The sequence below is a fragment of the Oncorhynchus clarkii genome, chromosome 9 (assembly GCF_045791955.1).
Source record: "Oncorhynchus clarkii lewisi isolate Uvic-CL-2024 chromosome 9, UVic_Ocla_1.0, whole genome shotgun sequence".
In the NCBI taxonomy this organism is placed as follows: domain Eukaryota; kingdom Metazoa; phylum Chordata; class Actinopteri; order Salmoniformes; family Salmonidae; genus Oncorhynchus; species Oncorhynchus clarkii.
The window spans coordinates 48,177,846-48,200,532 of NC_092155.1; the positions used below are offsets into that span (position 1 = coordinate 48,177,846).

A 22,687-nucleotide genomic window follows, 5' to 3' on the forward strand; every position below is an offset into this window, starting at 1 on the left:
GTCAAAGTGCATAATGTGGTCATTATGCACTTTGATATTATATGCCAGGCAGCTGTCAAAGCGTCCAAAGATGCTGCAGGTCGACATATTCGAGTAGTCTATTTTAATCTAGGGCTACCTTTAATCTGTTGAACCAACAAAAAAAGACATTAGACATTATATCAAATAATGCTATACTGATTTTAAATTGCCATTATTGCACTCTTGTATGTTATTATATGATAACAAGGTGAGGGGTGTTTAAAGATCATTAGTGTGTGAAAATCATCTGATGTTAACAATACCACGAAATCTCACATCTAATTAACACATCTGCTCGATGTGTTATTTATGACCCATAACAAAAAACGGCTATAGGCTCTGTTATGTATATATATAGCATATCATTTTGCCTACCGTTGGATCTCACATGGTCATAAGGGTCATGACATTGGTGATAGAATGAATGAATGGATGATCAAAGGAATACATTAAATAATGAATGAATAAAATATTAGCCAATTCACTAATTCAAGATCATCGTTGACATAATGCTTTTTTTCTTTGTTTAGTTTTCCTTTTTTGTCGTTTTTGTAAAAAAAAAAATGTATGTGATATGTTTTTATAGTAGGTCACAGGAATGAGGAGGACTATGGAAACCTTGCATGTCTGAAGTGTTTGGATTTGACCACCATTAACTTGTCCTAGATTGACAATGGTCTGCTGAGGCATCTTGCCCAGACTTTGGCTTGGATTGGTCATGCTTGCCCCAGCAGCATAAAAATGCTCATTATTAATGTTACTAATGATCTAAATGAAAAAAAGAGCCGCCTGTTCTGATAGGCCTGTAGCAAGAATTATTGGTCATGAATCATGTACATAATAGCCAGCCTACAGTACACCATTGCCTTCATGTCCCTTTTCCGCAGTAAAACCAGTTCAATCTCTTTATAGAGTTACTGCTGAGGGGAATGTAGCCTACACTGTTCTGGTTAGTAACAGTTAGGTGATGGAGAGCTTTTGCATTCGCATTTTGATTCTATATTTGCCTTTAGGAAGGTTATTACATAATAAATACACCTATAATGAGTGAAAGGCATGATATTGTAACCAATGGAGGACTTTTGCGTGTGCATTTGAATTGTTAGCCTAAAGGTAGACTATTACGTAATAAGCATATGATGAAGAGAAGATGACACTGTAAGTAACCAATGACCCTCAACAGCATCACTGTCTTGTTGCCTCAGCCAGATATCCCTCCAATCGGATAGAAAGATTAGCATTTTCCACATTTCATTGAGGCAGGTAATTGGCCAATAACAGGAGCAGTAAGTGCAGTAATGGAGGACTTTTGCGTGTGCATTTTAATTGTTAGCGTAAGGGTAGGCTATTACATAATGAGCATGTGATGAAGAGAAGATGACACTGTAAGTAACCAATGATAAGTGCACATTAAAGGACCAAATGCAATCGACTCGCATTCAGTGAGTCCACTGTAATGTATGAGACGGCATCTCCAAAAAGAAGCAACATTTCCTAAAGGCCTTCTCTATGGGTGGGTAGTGGATGTTCATCTATCCTGCAGTACTGTATCCTAATGAGTGCACATTGAGCAGTTTACATGCATAGAACAATCTGTGCTTGCCGTCTAACCATATAAACCCGACAGGGTTGCTAATTTAATGTTCTCCAGCTTGACGAAGACCAAACCATTTAAAGCACAGTTGGCAGAACTAACAATTCACTTGAATGACACATGCTGTTATTGCTTTATCAACACGTGCATCGTTTTCCAGCTAGATTAAGCAGTTGAAGCCGAAAAAACCATCACAGTAATGCAAAACGCAAAACTGTCTCACCTCAGTTTATGTGGTCTGGATAATTCTGTCACCACCACAGGAGATGTTTACAATCTGGCTATGTCATGACAGCGACAGTAAGAGTAAAATAATAAAACCAAGCCCAACAAATAGCCTACCATGGCGGGGCATTAATGATATCTTACGGTTTGTGGGCAATAAGTTCAAAGTGCCTAGTGAAAGTCTTCACAACTCTTTCACAGTTGTCACATTTTGCTGCTTCAACCTTCAACCTTTACCAATCGCATTAGAGTTGCATTTGATAGTTTGTTGAACGTTTAAACATGTAGACTAGAGACAATCTATATGGGACTATCCAATACATTGGGGCTTAGGGTTCCGCTAATGAGGATAATTAATGACTAATAAAAAGTGAACAAAGGGTTAGTAGCTGTGTAAAAACCAGTAAGTATGAATATGTTAAAGATAAATAGTACTGTAGGCTAGGTCTGCACATGAAAGATGTAGCAAAGAGTTTATTCACTTTTCCATGTTTAAAACGATTTTCACTGCACATGGGGATGGGATTGTATACAGACATTTTGGCTACAGTAAAGAGCCTTCTTCAGTGTGTAAGCCTTTGTACTTCTACGTGTAAGCGTTCATGCATCTGTGTATGATCCCCTCCCCTATGTGCAATTGGCAGAACAATAGTTCAGTTGAATGGCACATGCTGTCATTGCTTCATCAACTACACCCCCCCAGTGAATGTGTGAACTCTTTATGCCTGATGCTTTCAGTGGTTGTTTTCCCCCTCGTTGAGTTTTCCCTCTGATTTAATGTGGGAACGACTCTGCACTCTCAGTACAGTGTTGCAGGGAAATGTTCCTACTTATTTATTCTGCCTTCTTCTCAAAGGACTCATTAGAGTTGATTAAGGGGTTCTATTCAATCTCTGTCGCTGAAGCGTTACAGATTGCGTGATGAAAATGTAAAAGTCTTTCTGATTGAGCCGACATGCAGCATTTACCTGAAATGCAGCCTCCACAAACTCTGAGACATTGCATTTAAATTTCAATCACGCTGTAACTCTGAACTTCCGCAATACGGATTGAATAGTTTCCTCTGCCTCTCTCTATGATTTTATTGGCGATGATGCACATTGTGCTGAACGTTTCCAGGTTGGCTCACTAAATTTTTCTGAGTAGCTTTCTGAACAAGCTTCAAGACATGTTGCACAACACAATTTTCGTTTGGAGCTTAATATTTCCATCTGAAAGACTCATGTTGTGTGAGTGGTTAAAACCCTAAATTGGGGTATAATCTTTTGACCTGGATAAGAATCAGCAGGACAGGCTCACAGTTTGTCACCATGTGGAATGTCCGAGGGTCAGTTGGTAGATAGCATATCAGCCCCTCATGACATGGACAAAAATGTCCGCAGGAGGTTTCTGAGACCTGCACTGTGAGATGCTTAGACAACCTTTTATAGGACAGTTCAGATGTAATTTATATAGATATGTACCAGGGTTGGGATCAACTCCACTTCAAGTCATGAAGCAAACTGAAATTCTACTTACAATTACAATATTCCTCATTGAAAAGCAATGGCAATTGGATTTGGAATTTCAGTTTACTTCCTGAATGGACTGAATTGAAATTAAACTCAACTCTTATAGCAGGGGTGTCAAACTCATTCCACAGAGGGCCGAGTGTCTGCTGGTTTTTGTTTTTTCCTTTCAATTAAGACCTAGACAACCAGGTGAGGGGAGTTCCTTACTAATGAGTGGCCTTAATTCATCAATCAAGTACAAGGGTGGAGCAAAAACCACAGACACTCAGCCCTCCACAGAATGAGTTTGACATATTCTTTATAGGCACCCCAAAATAGCTAGCAGGACATATCAACCATTAGAACTTACCCACTGGGCACAGCCTTCAATTCAATGTTTATTCCACGTTGGTTCACAGTCATTTCATTAAAATGATGTGGAAACAACATTGATTCAACCAGTGTGTGCCCAGTGGGTACCAGCCATTAAGCTAGAGTTGAACAATGTTGGGAGTTAAGGAGCTGGTCTTAGGTGTTTTCTGAGACAGTTATTTACTATGGGATGCTCAGTAGATCTCACTTGAATGAAGGTATAATGTTGTTTTAAATGGACACCCAGCAGTGCATGTCTTGGCTCCACAGCCGAGTGTGTTTGATAGGTAGCCATTATGAACCTGTGTGCAAAGCTCAATACTGCACTCAGCCAACCATTGGACTTGTAACAGCTTTCTTCCGTCGAAGGAGAGGAGGACCAAAATGCAGCGTGGTTAGTGTTCAACATCTTTAATATCGACGATAAACGAGAACACTACAAAATACATAAACAACAAAAGTGAAAACCCAAACAGTCCTATCTGGTGCAATGACAGAAGACAATCACCCACAAGGTACCCACAGAATATGGCTGCCTAAATATGGTTCCCAATCAGAGACAACGATAGACAGCTGCCTCTAATTGAGAACCAATCTAGGCAACCATAGACATACAAAACTACCTAGACAGGACACCACCCCATAAACATACAAAACCCCTAGACCAGACAAAACACATAAATCCCCCATGTCACACCCTGACCTAACCAAAATAATAAAGAAAACAAAGATAACTAAGGCCAGGGCGTGACAGGACTCTAGTTCTTTTAGTGGATTTTGCTCTGACTTAAATACACATAGGAGTTTCAATGGCTATAGAGCTGATTTAATTGTACAAAGTGTCACTAACGTAACACTTGATGAAGGGCCTGATTGGACTAGAAGTGCAAACACAACATTCGGCCCTCATTTGTGCAAATATGTTCCCTGCGGTGCTTCAGCCTGGTCTCCGAGTGAAAAGTATTGTATTTGACAAAATCAGCGCCTCTCCATTTAGTGCCATTTTTTACTTTACATTAGGTTACGTTACATTGGCCGACATAAATCCTGGACACTCTAATTAATATGATATGTTACGTTTGGTATAACAATAGGTTACTTAATGGTGAAAACAAAAAGAAGGGTGGTTGGTCTGGGTGGATGGGTAGGTGTATAACGCAAATGTCTAGCAACCCAAAGGTTGCGGGTTTGAATCTCATCACGGACAACTTTAGCAACTTTGGAAATGCTTTACAAATACTTAGCATGTTAACTAGCTCTTTAACTCCTAACCCAAAACCTAACGTAGCATATCATACTACAACAGTCAAACGTAATGTATCATACTAAAGCAGTCAAATGTCATATATTATACTAAAGCAGTGAAATGTCATATATTATGCTAAATCAGTTGAACGTAATATATCACACTAAATCAGTCGAACGTAATACATCATACTAAAGCAGTCGAACGTAATATATCATACTAAATGTGTCAAAGCAAACTGGTGCGATCAAGACGTAGGATACTATACATCCTACAATTCGTATCATATTGTACGACTGCTATTACATTGGTAGGGCAATGTAATGTAACCAAACGTAAAGTGCATATCATACTAAATGGAATGGCACAGATTTGAGTCAAATCTAATACGTTTTGCTCTGAGACCAGGTTGAGTGCTTAGGCAACCTTTCCGGAACAGCTCGATTACAGTGTTGCTGTCACGCCCTGGCCATAGATAGGTTTTTATTCTCTATTTTGGTTAGGCCAGGGTATGACTAGGGTGGGCATTCTATGTTCATTTTCTATGTTTTCTGTTTAGTGTTTTTCACCTTTCAGGACTGTTTCGGTTATTCCCTTTGTTATTTTTGTATTTAGTGTTCAGAGTCAATAAAGAAACATGAACACGTACCACGCTGCACCTTGGTCCTCACCTTCTTCCACCAACAGTCGTTACAGTTGCCTGGTAAAAGACCAATGTTCCTCAAATGACCAAGAATCATTTGCCTAGCAAATGACCAACTTTCATCCAGAGCTGCATCCTGCTAAACATTTAACATCATCATTTCCTGAGATGACATCTCTCTCAGATATATATAAAAAAAAATGCTTGCAGATATTATAGTTAATCTTTAATGTTTTCTTGTGCACAAATGCAGCATACCAAAACATGTATCATGATATTATACATGGTCTATGAATCATACATACATTATCTTCCTAACGTGCCTCAGTTCTTTTCCATCCTGGTTTATTTGTCAAGGTAGAATCTCACCCTTATATTTTGTGTATAATTATCCACACAATGCAGTTTTCCAGATTTTTTGTGCCACTTTTACTGCATGTTTCACCGTATTGTTATTTGCTTTAAACATGAATTATGTTGATTGTTTGATTTAATGTTTGTTGTTTTTTCATTTCCAGATATTTCGCCGTGCAGACAAAAATGGTGAGTACAATTTATGCTATTAATAAGATGGTCACACAAAGGATTTGCTTTCATGGTTTTTCAAATGGCCTCCTTGCAAAAACTGTATATGTCTACAACCTGGTCTCAGAGCATTTGGTATGATATGTTACGTTTCATATGTATGTATTAATTTGTGGATGTCCATCATCCATTTCGTATGATATGTTACGAATTCCAATTTCTTGTGGCTAACGTTAGCTTGGTGTCCAACGGTAGCTAGGCTAGGGTTTATGGGTTAAGGTTAGGGTTACGGTTAAGGCCAGGGTTAAGGTTAGGGTTAGGGTTAGGTTAAAGGGTTAAGGTTAGGGTTACGGTTAAGGCCAGGGTTAAGGTTAGGGTTAGGGTTAGGTTTAGGTTAAAGGGTTAAGGTTAGGGTGAAGGTTCGGGTTAGGAGTTAGGTTAAATTAAGGTTAGGGGAAGAGTTAGCTAAGTAGTTGCAAAGTAGCACCCTCCTTTAGTTTTTTCCTTAAGTAGGCTTCTGTCTTATGTAACCATACCAAACGTAACATATCATACTAATTTGATTGTCCCAGGTTTACGGTTACTACAGTATGTTACATCTAATCTATGAGACCAGTCTGGTGACTGTAGTCTGACGCTCTTCTTGATATTACCAATCATTAAAAACATCCTTCATTGTTTGGGGCTCTTAAAGGAGCAATTTTAGTTTATTGTAGGCACAGAAAATGAGGGACTGTGATAACTTCATTTTGAGAGACTGGTTAGATTAAAATCTAAGCCTAGGGTAATGTTCATCGGGTAATGTTCATTCTTGTTCATCAGATACAAAAGCAGCAGAGCCTTATCTATCTACTTTGCTGATATCTTTCTCAGACTTGGGAGCAAAGTCTTGCAGCGATGGCAAAGGGGCGGTCGGTTGTATATATGAAACATGAGGATTGACAGGGCAGGCCTTGTGGAGATTCAGAGATTCGGTGGATCCCCTTGACTGAGCCTATCCACCATGCAATGCTCAAGTCAGGCATGTAGTCTGTTGTATAAATTGTCAGTGTTTTTTGGACTGTAATTGTTATCGGAAAACCCCAGACAGATCATTTGCTCTTGCTTTGTCATATCTTGTGCAAACATGGAAAAAAGAAACATGGTTGGACCTGAAAATGTTATTGAGTGAAATGCAGCACAAACCAATAGCATACTAGACTATAGCATCCATGTTCCAACACCTTTAAACAAAATGTTTTCTCTGGTTTTAGATTTGTTTTAACTTGATTTATTTGTGATTCAAACATAAAGTCTTTAAGTGAGTGCCGTCCCTAAACTCCACGGGGAAAAACACATTGAAACGTTTGGCTTTGGGAAATTACAGTGGCAAATAGGCATTTGTGTTTCCTTCTCATGTTTTATTCATGCCTTGCATTAGAGCGTAATGGGATATGAAATGTAATAAGGATGGTGATTAATGCATGTATGAACGCAGGACAGCTTTAGCTGGAGAGCGTTGTTATATAACAGAGTGTTAATGATGCAATACATACTCCCTTGAGCAAAGGTCATCCAAGGACACTCCTAGATTCCTCGCAACGGCTCTCCTCGCCTCCTTCTCAAAATGCATTACAGCATTTTGGGCCGAGGGACCTTGGATCTTCTCCTCCAATATGGACAGAAGGAGGCAAATAGGATGCGAGGAATCACAGAAACAAACCCATTGGTCGATCATGTCATTCAAGACATGCAGCCCTAAAATATGCCCTTTTGCTGGTCAGTGAGATGGGCTGTTGTGTATAGGAGAGGCAGAGAATGTACAATACTGACGTCCAGGAGAAAAGACGGACTCTTTCCTTATTATAGATTTGACCCGTCTCTGCCAGAGAGTGACTCTTTGGCTCTGTAGGATAACAGAAGAGCAGCATATTGTAGCAAGTGGTGAACTAAACCTGTGACTTGGGTTGGACATTGGTATGGAATACATTGCAGTAATGAGCCTAGCATTTAACATTAACATGTCGGATGCTGTCTAGCTCCTTAACAACCTGGATTTTTATCCTCCCCTGAAAAAACATAAATGAGTTGCTTTTTTCACTTTGCTGTGAAAACAGAACTTGAGTGTGTGTGTGTGTTTTGCACTAGTTATCTTCAATTTGCAGTAAAAAAAAAAAAGCCTTCCATGGTTTTCATCTAACTCGCTGAGCCGCGCACCCTGGAGGAAAATGTATGCTTCTGAGCAACACTAAGTGGGCCGCCATGATACGCCGTGAGCACTGCAGATTTACCACATTATGAGAGCTGGCTACTTGCCAAAGCAAGTCCTTCTCCCTATGCTATTGTAATGAATAATGGACTTTCTTAAGGAGCTCAACGATCCGCCATTTTCTCGGTTTGATCCAATGCAATATCATAATGTGTTTAAACAGGATGAGGTCCACTTTTTCAGGATAGTTAAATTGGGCTATGATAAAGTGAACAGTTAAAGTGATCTGCTCATCAAATGAAGGGCTTTAACGAAATGCCTTAAGTGCCTTAGACATGATTTTCTGAGGGCCAACTGAGGGCCAATGGAGGCCATAACTCTGGCATGTTTCCTAGGTTCTGACCCAAATGGCACCTTAGTCCCTATATATAGTGCAGTTATTTTGGTCAAAACTAGTGCACTATGTAGGGACTTGCCATTTGAGACACATATTATCGAGTCTGAAGACAAAGAGAGAGACTTAGCTATGGACAAATCCTAACTTGAAATACTTGTGCATATTTGCATGAAAAATCCACTTATGAGCATAAAAATAGATGTCTAATGAAATGACAATGCCCTTAAATACAAACTTACATACATTTGTTCACTTATTGTACTTGGCTGTGGTCAAATCCCTAAGACAGTGTATGGATATGTATTTTTGCTTACTTAGGTATTTGACTTTATTGCTGTTTAATCCACTTTTGAATTGTTTTATGATACATCAAAACATTAAATTCTCTGTCGGAGTCTGGTCTAGTGGTCTAGTGTAGTGCTGCTGCCTCTGGACCACACATTGCCCCTTATGGTATGGGTTCAACCACTGCCTGCGACTTCATATCTATGTCTACCCCTCTCACTCATGACTTTCTATCTCAGTACATAGAAAAACACTTAAAAACCTTAAAATCTGAAAGGGATTAGTTGTATTGCTGTGTTTTTTTAAAGGTGTTTTCAGGATGAATGGGACTCTTTGGTGATACTGACAACACACAACATGACTATCAAATATTATTTATGTTTGAAATAAAAATGTATTCAAAAAAAGTATTGGGGATTCGACTACAGCCATGGTAAGTGGAGAAATAAACTAAGGTTGTATTTTGGTTGGAAGATATCTTTCAAATAATAAGTTGCTATATAAAATGTATTAAAGGATTAACTTCATATGACCTGAACAGGCAGAAACTCTGGTCGTGGCCCAGTATTCATAACACATTCCACACGGCACGGCATATTCTCTTGAATCATACTTAATGTCACTAAGTGTTGTCATAGCCAATGGATGTATTTGCATACCAGGTGTATGTTGTCTATCACATGAGTTGATGGGCAGTATCAATTTACAGGTGTGTGGGTGAGGGCATGGTTGTGGGTATAAGTCAGTGTGTGGGTGAGGGTGTGTTGTCTGTACTCAAGCCAGACAAGAAGAGAACTTCATCCATTCAGGTTTGTTCATTTTGGCTCTGACTTTGTTTTTTATGTAAGAAACAATGAGAAACAGTGCAATATTTGTTGAATTGATTCATTTCAATAGATGTGCACTAATAATTTGATATTAAACTGATTATGGCAAGAATAGGCTGAGTATGGCATTAGTCATGTAAACGCCTTATTCTGATTATCTTAATCGACTTGAGGTCATAATCAAAGTAAGCATACAGCGATACAGCAACACCTAGATTTGTTTATCAATCATTCGAATAATAGGACATGTAAACACCTTAATCAGAATTCCTGCTGTGCATTCAACCTGGTCTCATAGACTAGGACGTACTATAGTAAATGTACATTTAAGGACACTCAAATTAGTATGATATGTTACGTTTGGATACTAAGGCAGAAGGTTATTTAAGGCAAAAACAAAAGGCGAGTGGCTGGTCAGGATGGATGGGTGGGTATAGGAATGTCTAGCAACCCAAAGGTTGTGTGTTTGAATGTCATCATGGACAATTTTAGCTAATTAGTCAACCTTGCAACTAATTACAACTTTTTAGCTACTTTACAAGTACTTAACATGTTAGTTAACCCTAACCCTAACCTTAACCCTTTAACCTAACTCCTAACCTTAACCCCTAGACTAGCTAACATTAGCAACCTAGCTAACGTTAGCATTTGCCACCTAGCTAACTTTAGTGTTAGTCACCTAGCCACTAGCTATAGTTAGCAACAACAAATTGGAAATGGTCGCTGTGATAGAACGTTTATTTTGATGATTTTCTGTATTTTTCAGTCCCATCAGGTAGCCTGATTATCAGATGTGTTCATGCAAACAGGATTATTAAGGAGATCGTTCTTCTTGCAAAAGCATGTAAACATTTTAATCAAACTGTTACATTCATTTGAGTATTCACAATAGTTGTGTGCATGTAAATGTAGTTATTGAGTGACAGTAACACATAGCATGTTGTGCCAATATTGATGCATGTCTTGAATTGACTGACTTCAAATGGAATTGAACCCTGGTTAATTTGATTGTCTGATTTACTGTGCTGTTGCAACAGGAAATAATCAGAATGACAACTCTTTATCGTTGAAGAATATCGACGCTCACACACCAGTACAGAAGGGGAAGACATGAATATCTCAAAGACAAACAGCTCTTCAGCAGCTGATCGTTTAGAACACATCTACACTGCCTCCTGTGCAATCAACATCATCCTGGGTCTCCCCACCAATGTGTGTGTCCTGTGGCTAATAGTGACCGGAACGGGAGGAACGGTGGCCTCACAGTTCTTCACTCTCAACCTGACCGTGTCTGAAATCCTCTACTGCCTGTTTTCTCTTGTCAGATTTCTCTGCAAGCTCATCCAAACAACTGCAGTTACATATATTGAGGCATTTTCAATTGGTTTATTGCACACTGGCCGACCTCTGTTTCAATGCTGCATCTGTGTGGAGCGCTACCTGGCTGTGGTCCGACCTGTTTTCTTCCTGAAATACAAACCCCTCAGATACAGGGTGGGGTGTTGTGGTGTTGCCTGGCTGATTGTGCTTGGCTCCTCTTTGTTCTGTATGGTTCCTCTTAAATTGTCTTTACTCACAAGCCTATTCAACTATGCTATCTTGGTTCAGGACCTCATCCTGATGTTTGTGGTATCATTCTGCTGCCTGTCAGTTGTCAGGGCTCTGAAACAGCCTGGGCTGGGAGACAGGGGCAGAGAGAGGGAGAGGACAAACAGCATGAAGATGAGGGCGTTTAAGATCATTTGGATTATCCTGGTGGCTATGATGGTGAATTACCTCCCTGAGATGGTAATTATGACTTTGTACGATGTCCTCGATGAGGCTGTGCGACTTTTTTCATTCGTTATTTCTGACTCCATCACTATGATTTTTGGGATTGTGCAGCCCCTCCTCTACCTCCACAGAGTTGGGAAACTTCCCTGTATCAGTGGTCTCTGAGAAAGAGGTGAAAATCTAGTATGGGTTGCTCACACAACTCACAGTGGCCAAGCTACCTAAAATGTATAATTTTCTATTGGAGGAGACTCAATGAGTCATTCAGCAGTTTAACCGTTGGTGACTAGATAGCTTGTGACCAAAGTTGAAAGTTCAAACTTTAGGCAAGTGATCAGTGATTTTGGTTGTATTGTTTATCACAAATGCATTCACTGTATTAAAAAAAAATATAATGGCATGTTAGTAGTTATTACTCTGTAGATTACCCTTCCGATTTCTATTTTCCAATAAAGGTTCAAGATGAACTACACATGCTTGTCTTTCTTCATAGATTACAATACATGCATCATTTTAAAGGGTTGTGAGTATTTTATGGAACCAACATTTATACTGTACATTGAAACTATGGAAAATGACTAGCCTATAGGACCTCTTCATGTAAATATGACTCATCTTTATAATGGATTCTTATTGGAGACATTGTTAATTAACTAATAAGGATGGATTAGTGCAGCTTTTTCATGATGGTTGCTGATCAGTTGGTGTGGGAAGGACAATTGAGTTGCCAATGCCACCAATTCCAGTTGACAGTTTGAGTATACTGGGACATGAGATGCTTTAAGCTTTCTGGCTATGATACTCATATATCCAGTGTCCCCTTAAAACTAGGCTGGGGATGGGGCTTATGAATTATTGAATGTGCTGCTTTGGTCCAGACTCTGAGAATCCGTTTTTGTCTGCCTTACTTTAGCAGACCCTCAAAGAAATATGTTTCTAGTAGGATTTGGTTAGAGAAGTGGGGATTGCTTTGATTTATGCCAGGGCTTTCCAACCCTGTTCCTGTAGAGCTACCTTCCTGTAGGTTTCCACTCCAACCCTAATCTAGCACACCTGATTCTAATAGTTAGCTGGTTAATAAGCTGAATCAGGTAAATTGCAACTGGGGTTGGAGTGAAAACCTTCAGGAGGATAGCTCTCCAGGAACTCTTACCAGCAGTGGTTTAATATAAACTTTTCAGCCACAAAATGTTTTGAAGGAAAGTAAATGTAATTAATGTATTCCTTACTATTATAGGTTGCCATGGTGCCGTGAGGCCAGCTAGGCAGAGAGCTCCTGTAAATGTGTAAATATTTGACTATTTTACTGTGTTTTTTTATAAAAAAATATTGAATATTCTTTTTATTTCGTTAGCTTAGTAATGATTGATTATTTATATATTGATTCAACGGTATATTGAATACAGTACAATATTGACAATTCTAGCTAGCGTTTGTTTTTATTTGAAAATGGAGATGGCACATGCTTGGAGAACACAGAGGATTGTTGTAATTTTGAGTGCATCGCTCACTCCAGGAAGGACTATCCCAACTATTGATGTGTACCCCCTAGCAAAATCAAATGGGCACAGGCTTCAACCAGTTGGGTGCTACATGTTGTTTGAGGTGTATCTACCCATGAAGTCGGCAGAGAAGCTGGGAATGACAAGGGGTGGCCTGATGATTTTACTGCTGGATGCGACCACTGATTCCCCCCTACTCAAGCCTGCTTCAGGGCATCAGAGGAGCTGAGAATGGCGTGGCGGGGAGGGGGCTTAGGATGGAAAGTGAAGGCTCTTCTTGATTGACTTTCAGGAGGCTGTTGTAGCCAGGCTAGACCTTTGTGCAGCCCACCAGAGTTGGATGTAACCTGGACAGCCCAAAACTACATGTGCTTTTGTTTTTGTTTAGGTTTTTTTTTAATCTTTGAAATTATCTGTATAATGAAAAGGATAATAATATTATTATTATTATTATCAATAATAATCACAATTCACTTTCTGACAGATGAGTGATGGCAGTTGTTCTCAAAGAGCTTGTTTGGTCAGTTAGCAGAAACCTGGCAGATTGAAATATGGGCAGTGCCTAACTTGGGCCGGTCCACGCCGGTACAGAGTATGGGCACCACTAATGTTCTTCTGCTTCTGTAACAGTACTGGTGCCTCTTTTAAAATATTCATTTTAAAATATGAACACTGGTAATGTACAGTATATTTAAAGTGAGTACAAACACCTTTTACTTCCACTTCCAAGCACTGAATAGTGTTTTTCTTCTTCACTACCCTTGGTGATGGGACAGTAAACCTAAAATGTGCAGTGTAGCTTGGCCGACTTGATTTGAGGGCGAAAATAACAGTAGTCGTCACCTAATCATGCTAGCAGTATAGCCCATCACTATTGCGAACATGCTTGGATATTGTGCAATCTGGATTATGTTGTCTGATTACACATTTAGGTATGCAATTGGGTGTGAAACTAGAACAAAGAGATTGAAGCATATAGTAGTGAAACTACTTTAGCATTCTCCCTAAGCAGTTACTGTACATCTATGAATGAAATAGAGCAGGCTTTGCGTTTGGAATACTAAGGAAGTTTGAAGAAATTGGTTTGGTCCTTTATTTGTCCGTTACTTTATTCTTACAATTTGAGGTCAAGCCAGATTAAAAATTCTAGTAGGAGTTGTGTCAAACCTTTTTCCTCTCCCAGAGCTAAAATATCTTTCATCCTCATATGCTCTAAAAGCAGCATTTTCAAAAGTTGTTGTGCATAAGAAATTAAGATTAACAATATAATTTCATAAATGAAGCCCACTTGGATGACATTATGGTTGCTTAAAATGACTTGCCCTCATTAATTAAATTTATGACATGGCATTAGGCCAGAATGATGGCAAATTTCCTCACATATGTAATTATTTACTGTAGGCCTAGCTGTCTGATGTCTGTTGACTGGTGGATCTCTATCTCTCATAGCTCAGTCTCTAGTGGTAGTCGGAGTTTGTGGAGCAGAGCTGGGAAAGATCTCATTAATCCACAGTCAGCCTGTCAGTGAGCCCAGACCACTCTAATCACCCCACACTCTGCCTGCCTGTCCCCCAGGGCCTCCACAGGCTCTCTGCAGAGCCACCAGCATGATTTACCATAGGAATACACTGTACTTAACTTTGTTTTACAGACAAGTGTTTGTGACATGGTTACATGGCTGCATATTCATTACCTTAAAGGGATAGCTCACTTATTTACATTTATTTGATTTTGACAGGCAATAAATGTGAACAACCTCTTTAAGACTATATGTCACGCCTGTTCCCGCTTCCCCTCCTTGGCACTCGAAAGTGCCAGGCTCCCCAGCATTCCTGGCACTCCTGCCACCATCAGTACGCACACCTGTCTTCCCCCGTCACGCGTATCAGCGTATTTTTGGACTCACCTGTTTTTTACCTCCCCTATATTTGTTAGTTCCTCATCTCTGTTCCCCGTTGCTGCATTGATTGTCGTTTGTCGTTGTGTGCTGACGCTGTTCCTGTCTTGCTCTTTGTCTGTTCCTCATTAAATGTCAACTCCCCGTACCTGCTTCTCGACCCCAGCGTCGGTCTTTACACTTTAAGAGAATGTTGAAATATTAGAAGATGAAGAGAATCAAAGGGATTGTCAAATGTAAATCATAATTAAATTGATGATCAAGTTATTCCTTCCATATCATTGGAGAAGATGAGAGACACTGATGTACTGTAAAGTAAGAAAGGGGAAGACAAAGAATCTGAATTCTGCATACTTCAGTTTCAAGAGGGAAAACTCTTCGAATCAAATATTGCCTTGAGAAAGGGTTGCCATTGACAACAGTGGTTTTGTCTTCTGAATATTTTGTTTCAGCATAGGGAGTTATGTGAAATAATTGGAATTTATACAACGGGTGGGTCTAATCCTGGATGCTGATTGGTTAAAACCGCATTTCAGAGGATGTCTATTCCACACGTTACCCCCGGCTAAATCTATGATGTTGAAATGCCCATTTACTCTGTTCTATCCCGCTGTCTCATCAGCTCAGACAGGCAATTGATATACTATATAGATCTACACGGTAAAAAGCATCTGGACATTATCTCCCATTTCTTTTAGACTAACATTTAGTTTTCAACAGTGGAGATTTGTATAAACCTTGCTGTCTGTCTCTCTGACATTTGCAACATTGTTTCAATATTGAAATTTGAACTCCAGCTGTCTTATGGTAATGAACTCATGAATCAGCATCATTTGTATTGATTTACAAAGAAATGTCAATATAAAAAAACGAAATGCAGCAAGTTTGCTGTCATTCCAGCTTCAGTTTGAAGTGATTGTGTTAGCTGTGTAGTTGGCTCTCTGAACAGTTGCTTGGCGAGAGAACAAATGTTCTATGCCAGGCGAAATTCGCTCATTAGCTCATTTTTATGGATGTATCCTAAAAAAACAATCACAAGAAAACAGCTTAAACAAATGCAAGTGCGTCTACTTTGCTGTTATTCTGGCTGCACTTTCTGACATGACTGTAACTTAGCTGTAGTTGGCTAGCTAGCAAGCAAGGGATAATAACGTTGCCAGCCATCATGGCAACGGAACACTTAGAATGTACGACTGGGTCGTGTCCATAGATTTAGAATAAAAATACGTAACGACCAGCTGGCTTGGGTAGCAACCCTAGATTTGTGTCGGGACTATATCTCGAGGAAGGTTGAAATAGCATGAATAATTTCATCAAAATAAAGTTTTTAAAGAAAATATGTCAATCATTATTTGAATATGTTCATAACCCATTGTATAAAAGTGATAATGCTCTTTATTCACGCCTGGCTTTATCTCAATTAAGTGATAATCCCCTCAAAGCTGGTGTTTGTCGGATATATTGGTACAGTTTGTTGGCCCGAGACAAATACCCATGCAAATATATCCTCCAAACACCAGCTTCTTGGGCATTATCACTTAATTGAGAAAGCCAGGCGTGAAGAAAGATATTCCTGTACTTAATTTATATAGTGCACTCGACTCACTGAGACAGTGTTAGGTACTAATTCTCAGAGAAAATAAACTCTACGGACACTTTGAAAGCTCAACCAAGTTTATTTTCCCAGAGGAGCAATACAGCTGCATTAGACAACATTTCACCCAAGCACTGATATTTAACCCTTCCTCCTGAGTCTCCTCCTACACATCGGTACAAACATTGTTCTTTACTGCTAGGCAGGACACTAAATGATACGGGCCATAAACTTTTATTTCTCCCTTAACATGACCTGACCTGATCTCGACCCCCCTCCATCACTAATCAATGGCTCTCTCCCGTTATCATTGCCTGCCACATGTGATCGCTTCCCTGCACTCAACACAAGGCTGTGTCTCTTCTCCTCCCAGAGGATCCCTCCCATAGGATCCCTAATGGCTAACAATAACATATCCTGACATAATGTAAACGTTATACGTTACCCTCTCTCCCTCAGTGACATGAATAAGTATATTTCCTATTCTCAGAACCCAACACAGTTATTTAGTTCCAGTAACTTGAGTCTTGAACAAACTGAGTCATGAATACTCCTTTATCGTCTTCTCTGTTTCAGTAGGTAGTTAATATGTCCCTGGTTTCCCTCTCTCAGACGATGGCAAGCTATCCCTGGAGGAGTTCCAGTCGTACTTTGCCGACGGTATCCTCACCCCAGAGCAGATGCAGGAGCTGTTCTACTCAATTGACAGGCAGCAGACTGAGTGAGTGCGTCTTATTTGCCTCTGGGAATCCTATTCAGTCACTGCCACACAGGCGGGACGTAACTGCCACACAGGCGGGACGTAACTGCCACACAGGCGGGACGTAACTGCCACACAGGCGGGACGTAACTGCCACACAGGCGGGACGTAACTGCCACACAGGTGGGACGTTTACACTTCAATGAGGATGTGTCAATATTTCATCAAGAGAGCTTAGAATCTGTACCCACTGGGCACAAAAAAATGTCAACCGGTCATTGGATTTAGGTTCAAAGCAAATCCAATCAGTTTTCCACGTTGACTCAATGTCGCCACATTTAATTATTTTGTTAAAATGAGGTGGAAACAATGTTGATTGAACCCGTTTTTACCCAGTGGGTATTTTTAGTGGTCTATTGAAGGCTCCAGGAGGGGTGAGGAGTGAAGCTTGAAGCTGAGGGTGTCCTAAAAATGTACACCTGTACCCCAGCATGTTTATACACAATAGAATATAAAGACAGAGGGGAAAAAATGAAAGACAATGTAGTCAAACGATGTCCTCATAATTGATACCGTTGGTCAGGAAAAGTAGAGGTATAAGGCTTTCTTTGAAGACAATGTGTGCATTATAAAAGAAGATACACACATACTATGTAATAGACTTTTACACAATCCTTTGTTTTCTTTCTTTTTGCTCCTTTATATCTCTAGGGAATGTATCACAGGATAACAATAGCGGCTTTTCTCATGGAAATGACTTGACCTGTTGTCCTTACCTGCAGTCAAAGGACCTAGTGGCCTCATAGGTGGAATGTTATTCATATTTTTTCAGAATTTCATAAGTGATAAACATACATTTAAAAAAAACACGCAGAAAATCCGGTGTTTCTATGTCAAACGGTTTTGTTATATTTCATTCTTCTGTGATGTATATAAAATGTAATATTGGGATCCAATCTCAAAGTTTAATACATATCAACTCTATATCTGGCATGGTATAGGTGTCTTCTTTGTTTACGCCCATAACCATGTGTGTGAAGTGTATACTTTTGTTTCAAAGTAGATTTGTTTTAGACTACCAAGAAATACCTTGTGTGATCCTGATTTCTGGTCTTCCCTGATTCCATTAATGTTTTTGTCATCTTCTTCCTCTGCCAATTTTCATACCTCTCAGCAACCTCGACACAGACAAACTCTCAGGTATTTCTCTCTGACTCTTCTCTGTTTTTATCGACTGTTTGCTGTCGAAATGCTCTCTCAAGGCCTTTACCATAATCTAATCTCGTCTTTTACAGGATTTTAAATTACAAAGGCTATGAATATTCAATATTGTACCTGACAGCTCTTTGTATATCCACCCCCAGAATACTTCTCTCCACACCTGGGGGAATATCTGAACGTCCTTTCTGCTCTGGAGAAGCTGAACGTCGCCATCCTGAAGGCCATGGATAAAACTAAAGAGGTTTGTGGCCAATACAGCATGTTTAAAAGGATAGTTCAGTGAAATGACATATTTAGATATGTGTTTCCTTACCTCGAAAATAGTCTCTGCACAAAGTGTGACTGAGATCCACACTTTGCTTTTGTTAAACTAGCCACTGCCAATAAACGCTAATATTGCTCAATTATCTCTTTAACATTACAATCAACTGTCTGGGATTCTTAACTGCAGAACTCATTTGGTAAAAGAAACTCACTTGACCATCTCTTTCCATTACATTTCGCTGTTGTTACCGTTCGCCATTACATATGTTTCAAGCAACATATTGTTGATGTCTACTGAGAATATTAAGTGAGCAGCAAGACAATAGCCAGTTGATCCGCCCCTTTCCCCAGTAGGATTTTGCATAGGCTTTTGTTACCTTTTGAAGCGTCTCAGATTTCTCAGCTGTGACAGTGATATGACAGTATGGAAAGTAGATCTGCACAACTGAGTCCTCGTCCTCTTTCACACTGATGCTGCATTTGAAAACATTGGGCTGTAACCTGCAGGGACCCTTCCCTAACACTTGAGCTTCAACCATGGTGGTGTAGATATTTTTATTGTGAACTGTGGGACCAACATATCTCTAGTTGGACAGGTGCTGTAAATTCGGAAGTTCTTAAAGAAGAATCCCCTCCAAACCCAGCAAAGAACTTCTGGTTGGTAATTTCTGGCCTATCTTGGGTCACACCCTTTAGTTAGTATTTCAAGAGTTTAAACTACTATCAGGGTCCAAGCATGAAGTAAAGCATATAAAACCATGGCTGCCTTCTCTGTCGGGCAAAGGTGGCTGGTGGCAACTTAATTGGGGAGGATGGACTCAGAGTAATAACTGGAACAGAATAAATGGAATGGTATCAAACACATCAAACACATGGTTTCCATTTCCATTCCACTCCATTCCAGTCATTATTATGAGTCGTCCGCCCCTCACCCCCACCAGCCTCCTGGGTTAACTGGGCATTGCTTCCCAAAACTAGACATCACTTCAAAGAATCATGCTTGGTTATGAAGAAACAAACTAAAAAGAGAATTTGTAATAATATTTTTGAAGACATGAAGCAGAACGGTGTTAATTTGGTGCAATCTATATAGGATTTCTGCTCAGAGCTCATACGGAGGCAGCCTGGAGCCCTGATTGAGCTTAGTGAAATGATTACTCTAATAAGCACTGCGTTCAGATCAACATCAAAGAACCCCCGATAAGACTTAATCGATACCACTGCGTACACTTCATCAGTCTCATCTAATTCTTGATATTGGGATCAGGCTAAGCTTTATCGTTCTTCAATTTCAAAAATGATAAGCGGATTGTGCTGTGAAAAGATTAAGGCAACTTGTGTGAACGGATGCAGATGTACATTATTGATTGGTCCTGGTACAATATGCTGTGTCTCCCCATCCCCACTTTGTGCCATTTGTGTCGGTATTGCTATAGTGACACAGCAGTGTGTATGGGTGGGTTAAGCCATTATTCAGTATATTGTATACAGTATATTGTCCCCCCCCCCCCCCCTCATCAATCTACACACAATACCCCATAATGACAAAGCAAAGCCTCAAGTCTTCTTGGGTATGACACTACAAGCTTGGCACACATATATTTGGGGAATTTCTCCCATTCAGATCCTCTCAAGCTCTGTCAGGTTGGATTTGGAGCATCGTGTACAGCTATTTTCAGGTCTATCCAGAGATGTTAGATCAGGCTCTGGCTGGGCCACTCAAGGACATTCAGAGACTCCTGCGTTGCCTTGGCTGTGTGCTTAGGGTCGTTATCCTGTTGGATGGTGAACCTTCACTCTGGTTGTCCTTCTGGAATGTTCTCCCATCTCCACAAAGGAACTCTCCCCCGATTGCTCAGTTTGGCGGCCAGCTCTAGGAAGAGTCTTGGAGACCTTCAATGATGCAGACATTTTTTGGTACACTGTCTCGGAGCTCTAGGGACAATTCATTTGACCTCATCACTTGGTTTTTGCTTTGACATGCACTGTCAACTGACCAGTATAGATAGGTGTGTGCCTTTCCAAACCATGTCCAATCAATTGAATTTACCACACGTCGACTACAATAAAATTACAGAAAAGTGCTTCATCAAAGTACTGAGTAAAGGGTCTAAAAAATTATGGAAATGTGATATTTCTGTTTTTATTTTTTCCAAAAGTGCTTCCACAAAGTACTGAGTAAAATACTGATTAAATTTTTTTTCCAAAGGTGCTTCAACAAAGTACTGATTATTAAAGGGTCTGAATATCTATGTTAATATAATATTTATATATTTTTATTCGTAATACATTTGCAAACATTTCTAAAAAAACTGTTTTTGCTTTGTCATTATGGGGTATTGTGTGTAGATTGATGAGGAAAATGTTTACTTAATACATTTTAGAATAAGGCTGTAACGTAACAAAATGTGGAAAAAGGGAAGAGGTCTGAATACTTTCTGAATGCACTGTATTTGCGCTATGTAATGGTTTTGAGGGATGTGACCATGGTAACAACATGCACGCATGTGCGCACACACACACACACCAGATAAAGATTGTGATCTCATCTGTGAACGGAGAATGACGTGACAATAACCAATGCTGACATGAACCCCCCCAGCACTCCTACTGTCTGACGTCAAACATACTCTAGAGATAGAGCTGCACCAGAGCTACAAAGCTGGTTATCGTCTTTCTTTCTCTCCCTCTCTCTATCTACCTCTTTCTCCCTCCACCCCTCACTATATATCTCTCTCCCTATCTCTTTCACCCTCCCTACCCCTACCTTTCCCCATCTATCCCTCTTTCTCTCTATGTAGTTATTTCTTTCTCCCACCCTCCCTATCCCCCCCCCCCCCCTCTCTCTCACACAGTCCTCCTTTGCCTTTTCCATTCCGTCATTATTCTGCCCAATGTCTGTTTTGATTCACTGCAAGGAGAAGTTATTGCCTTGAGGGCTATACTGGGATCAACCTTGCCCTCCCCCAGTCCTAGCTTGACTGACTTCAGGACAAACCCTATCAACACTCCTCTTTATATATCAGTACTAGTTAATATGTCTCTTCATGGAACACTAAAGTGGGGGTGAACACTAAAGTGTGTCTCTACAGCCATGGTGTTGATAACATTCAATCAAATGCTTTCCACAGCGCTGGTCCCATATTCTCAGAGTAGAAATGCTGATTTTTTAGGTCCCGCCTATCCATACAATCGTATTCAGTATGATCTAAAAGGCAAAACTGGTCTTACAGTATATCAGCCATCCTATTAGGAGACACAGAATGTATTTTATTGATTTTATAGAAAGAGCAGCATGGATTTTATCCATGAGGAGTTACAACTGAATACTGTAGAATTATTTTCTTTCTTTCAGTGCAGTGCTGAGATAAAAAGATAAAAATAATAAATCACCCATTTTCAACAGAAAATCTGCAACTCTGAGAGAAAGAGAGATTTAGTAAAACATTTCAAATTCTTCCTTACTCCTGAAGTAAACAGGATGCTGGGAGGGAGAAAGAAAACATTGGAAAGGAATGGGAAAGGGGGATACCTAGTCAATTGTACAACTGAATGCATTCAGAATAGGGAAGGAAGAGATGCAAAACAATGTTTCCATAGGTTGCAATTTTGGCACACCTTCAAGGCACTGCACACTCAATTTCGATAACTCCATTTCATAGCGCCATGGGGCATTTTCAGTACCTACAAAAATAAAACCAATAGAATCATACAGAGATCGGTGAGAACACAGCAGGCTTTCTCAGCTAGTGAAGTGATAAAAAACAAAAGTATAATGAAAAATAGTTTTACGATGTTACTTGTCACACACCGTTACACATGACACCTGGCACCCCGTAACATTTTCACATTAAGCACATTTAAGATCAATTTAGCTCATTTTTGGTGTGTGAAATTCCTCAAAAACGACACAGGCCGGGATT

The 22,687-nt window shown here is 39.8% G+C and overlaps 1 protein-coding gene across 1 annotated transcript in view; it reads left to right on the forward strand.

Annotated features, from left to right (window-relative positions):
- LOC139416448 (N-terminal EF-hand calcium-binding protein 1-like) overlaps positions 1–22,687 on the forward strand; it is a 34,130-nt gene that overhangs the window by 372 nt on the left and 11,071 nt on the right. Inside the window, exons 2-5 of the mRNA XM_071165062.1 lie at positions 6,110–6,134; positions 17,192–17,300; positions 18,454–18,479; positions 18,644–18,741. Of these exons, the coding sequence (XP_071021163.1) occupies positions 6,110–6,134; positions 17,192–17,300; positions 18,454–18,479; positions 18,644–18,741 (258 nt within the window). The remainder of the gene's footprint in view (positions 1–6,109; positions 6,135–17,191; positions 17,301–18,453; positions 18,480–18,643; positions 18,742–22,687) is intronic.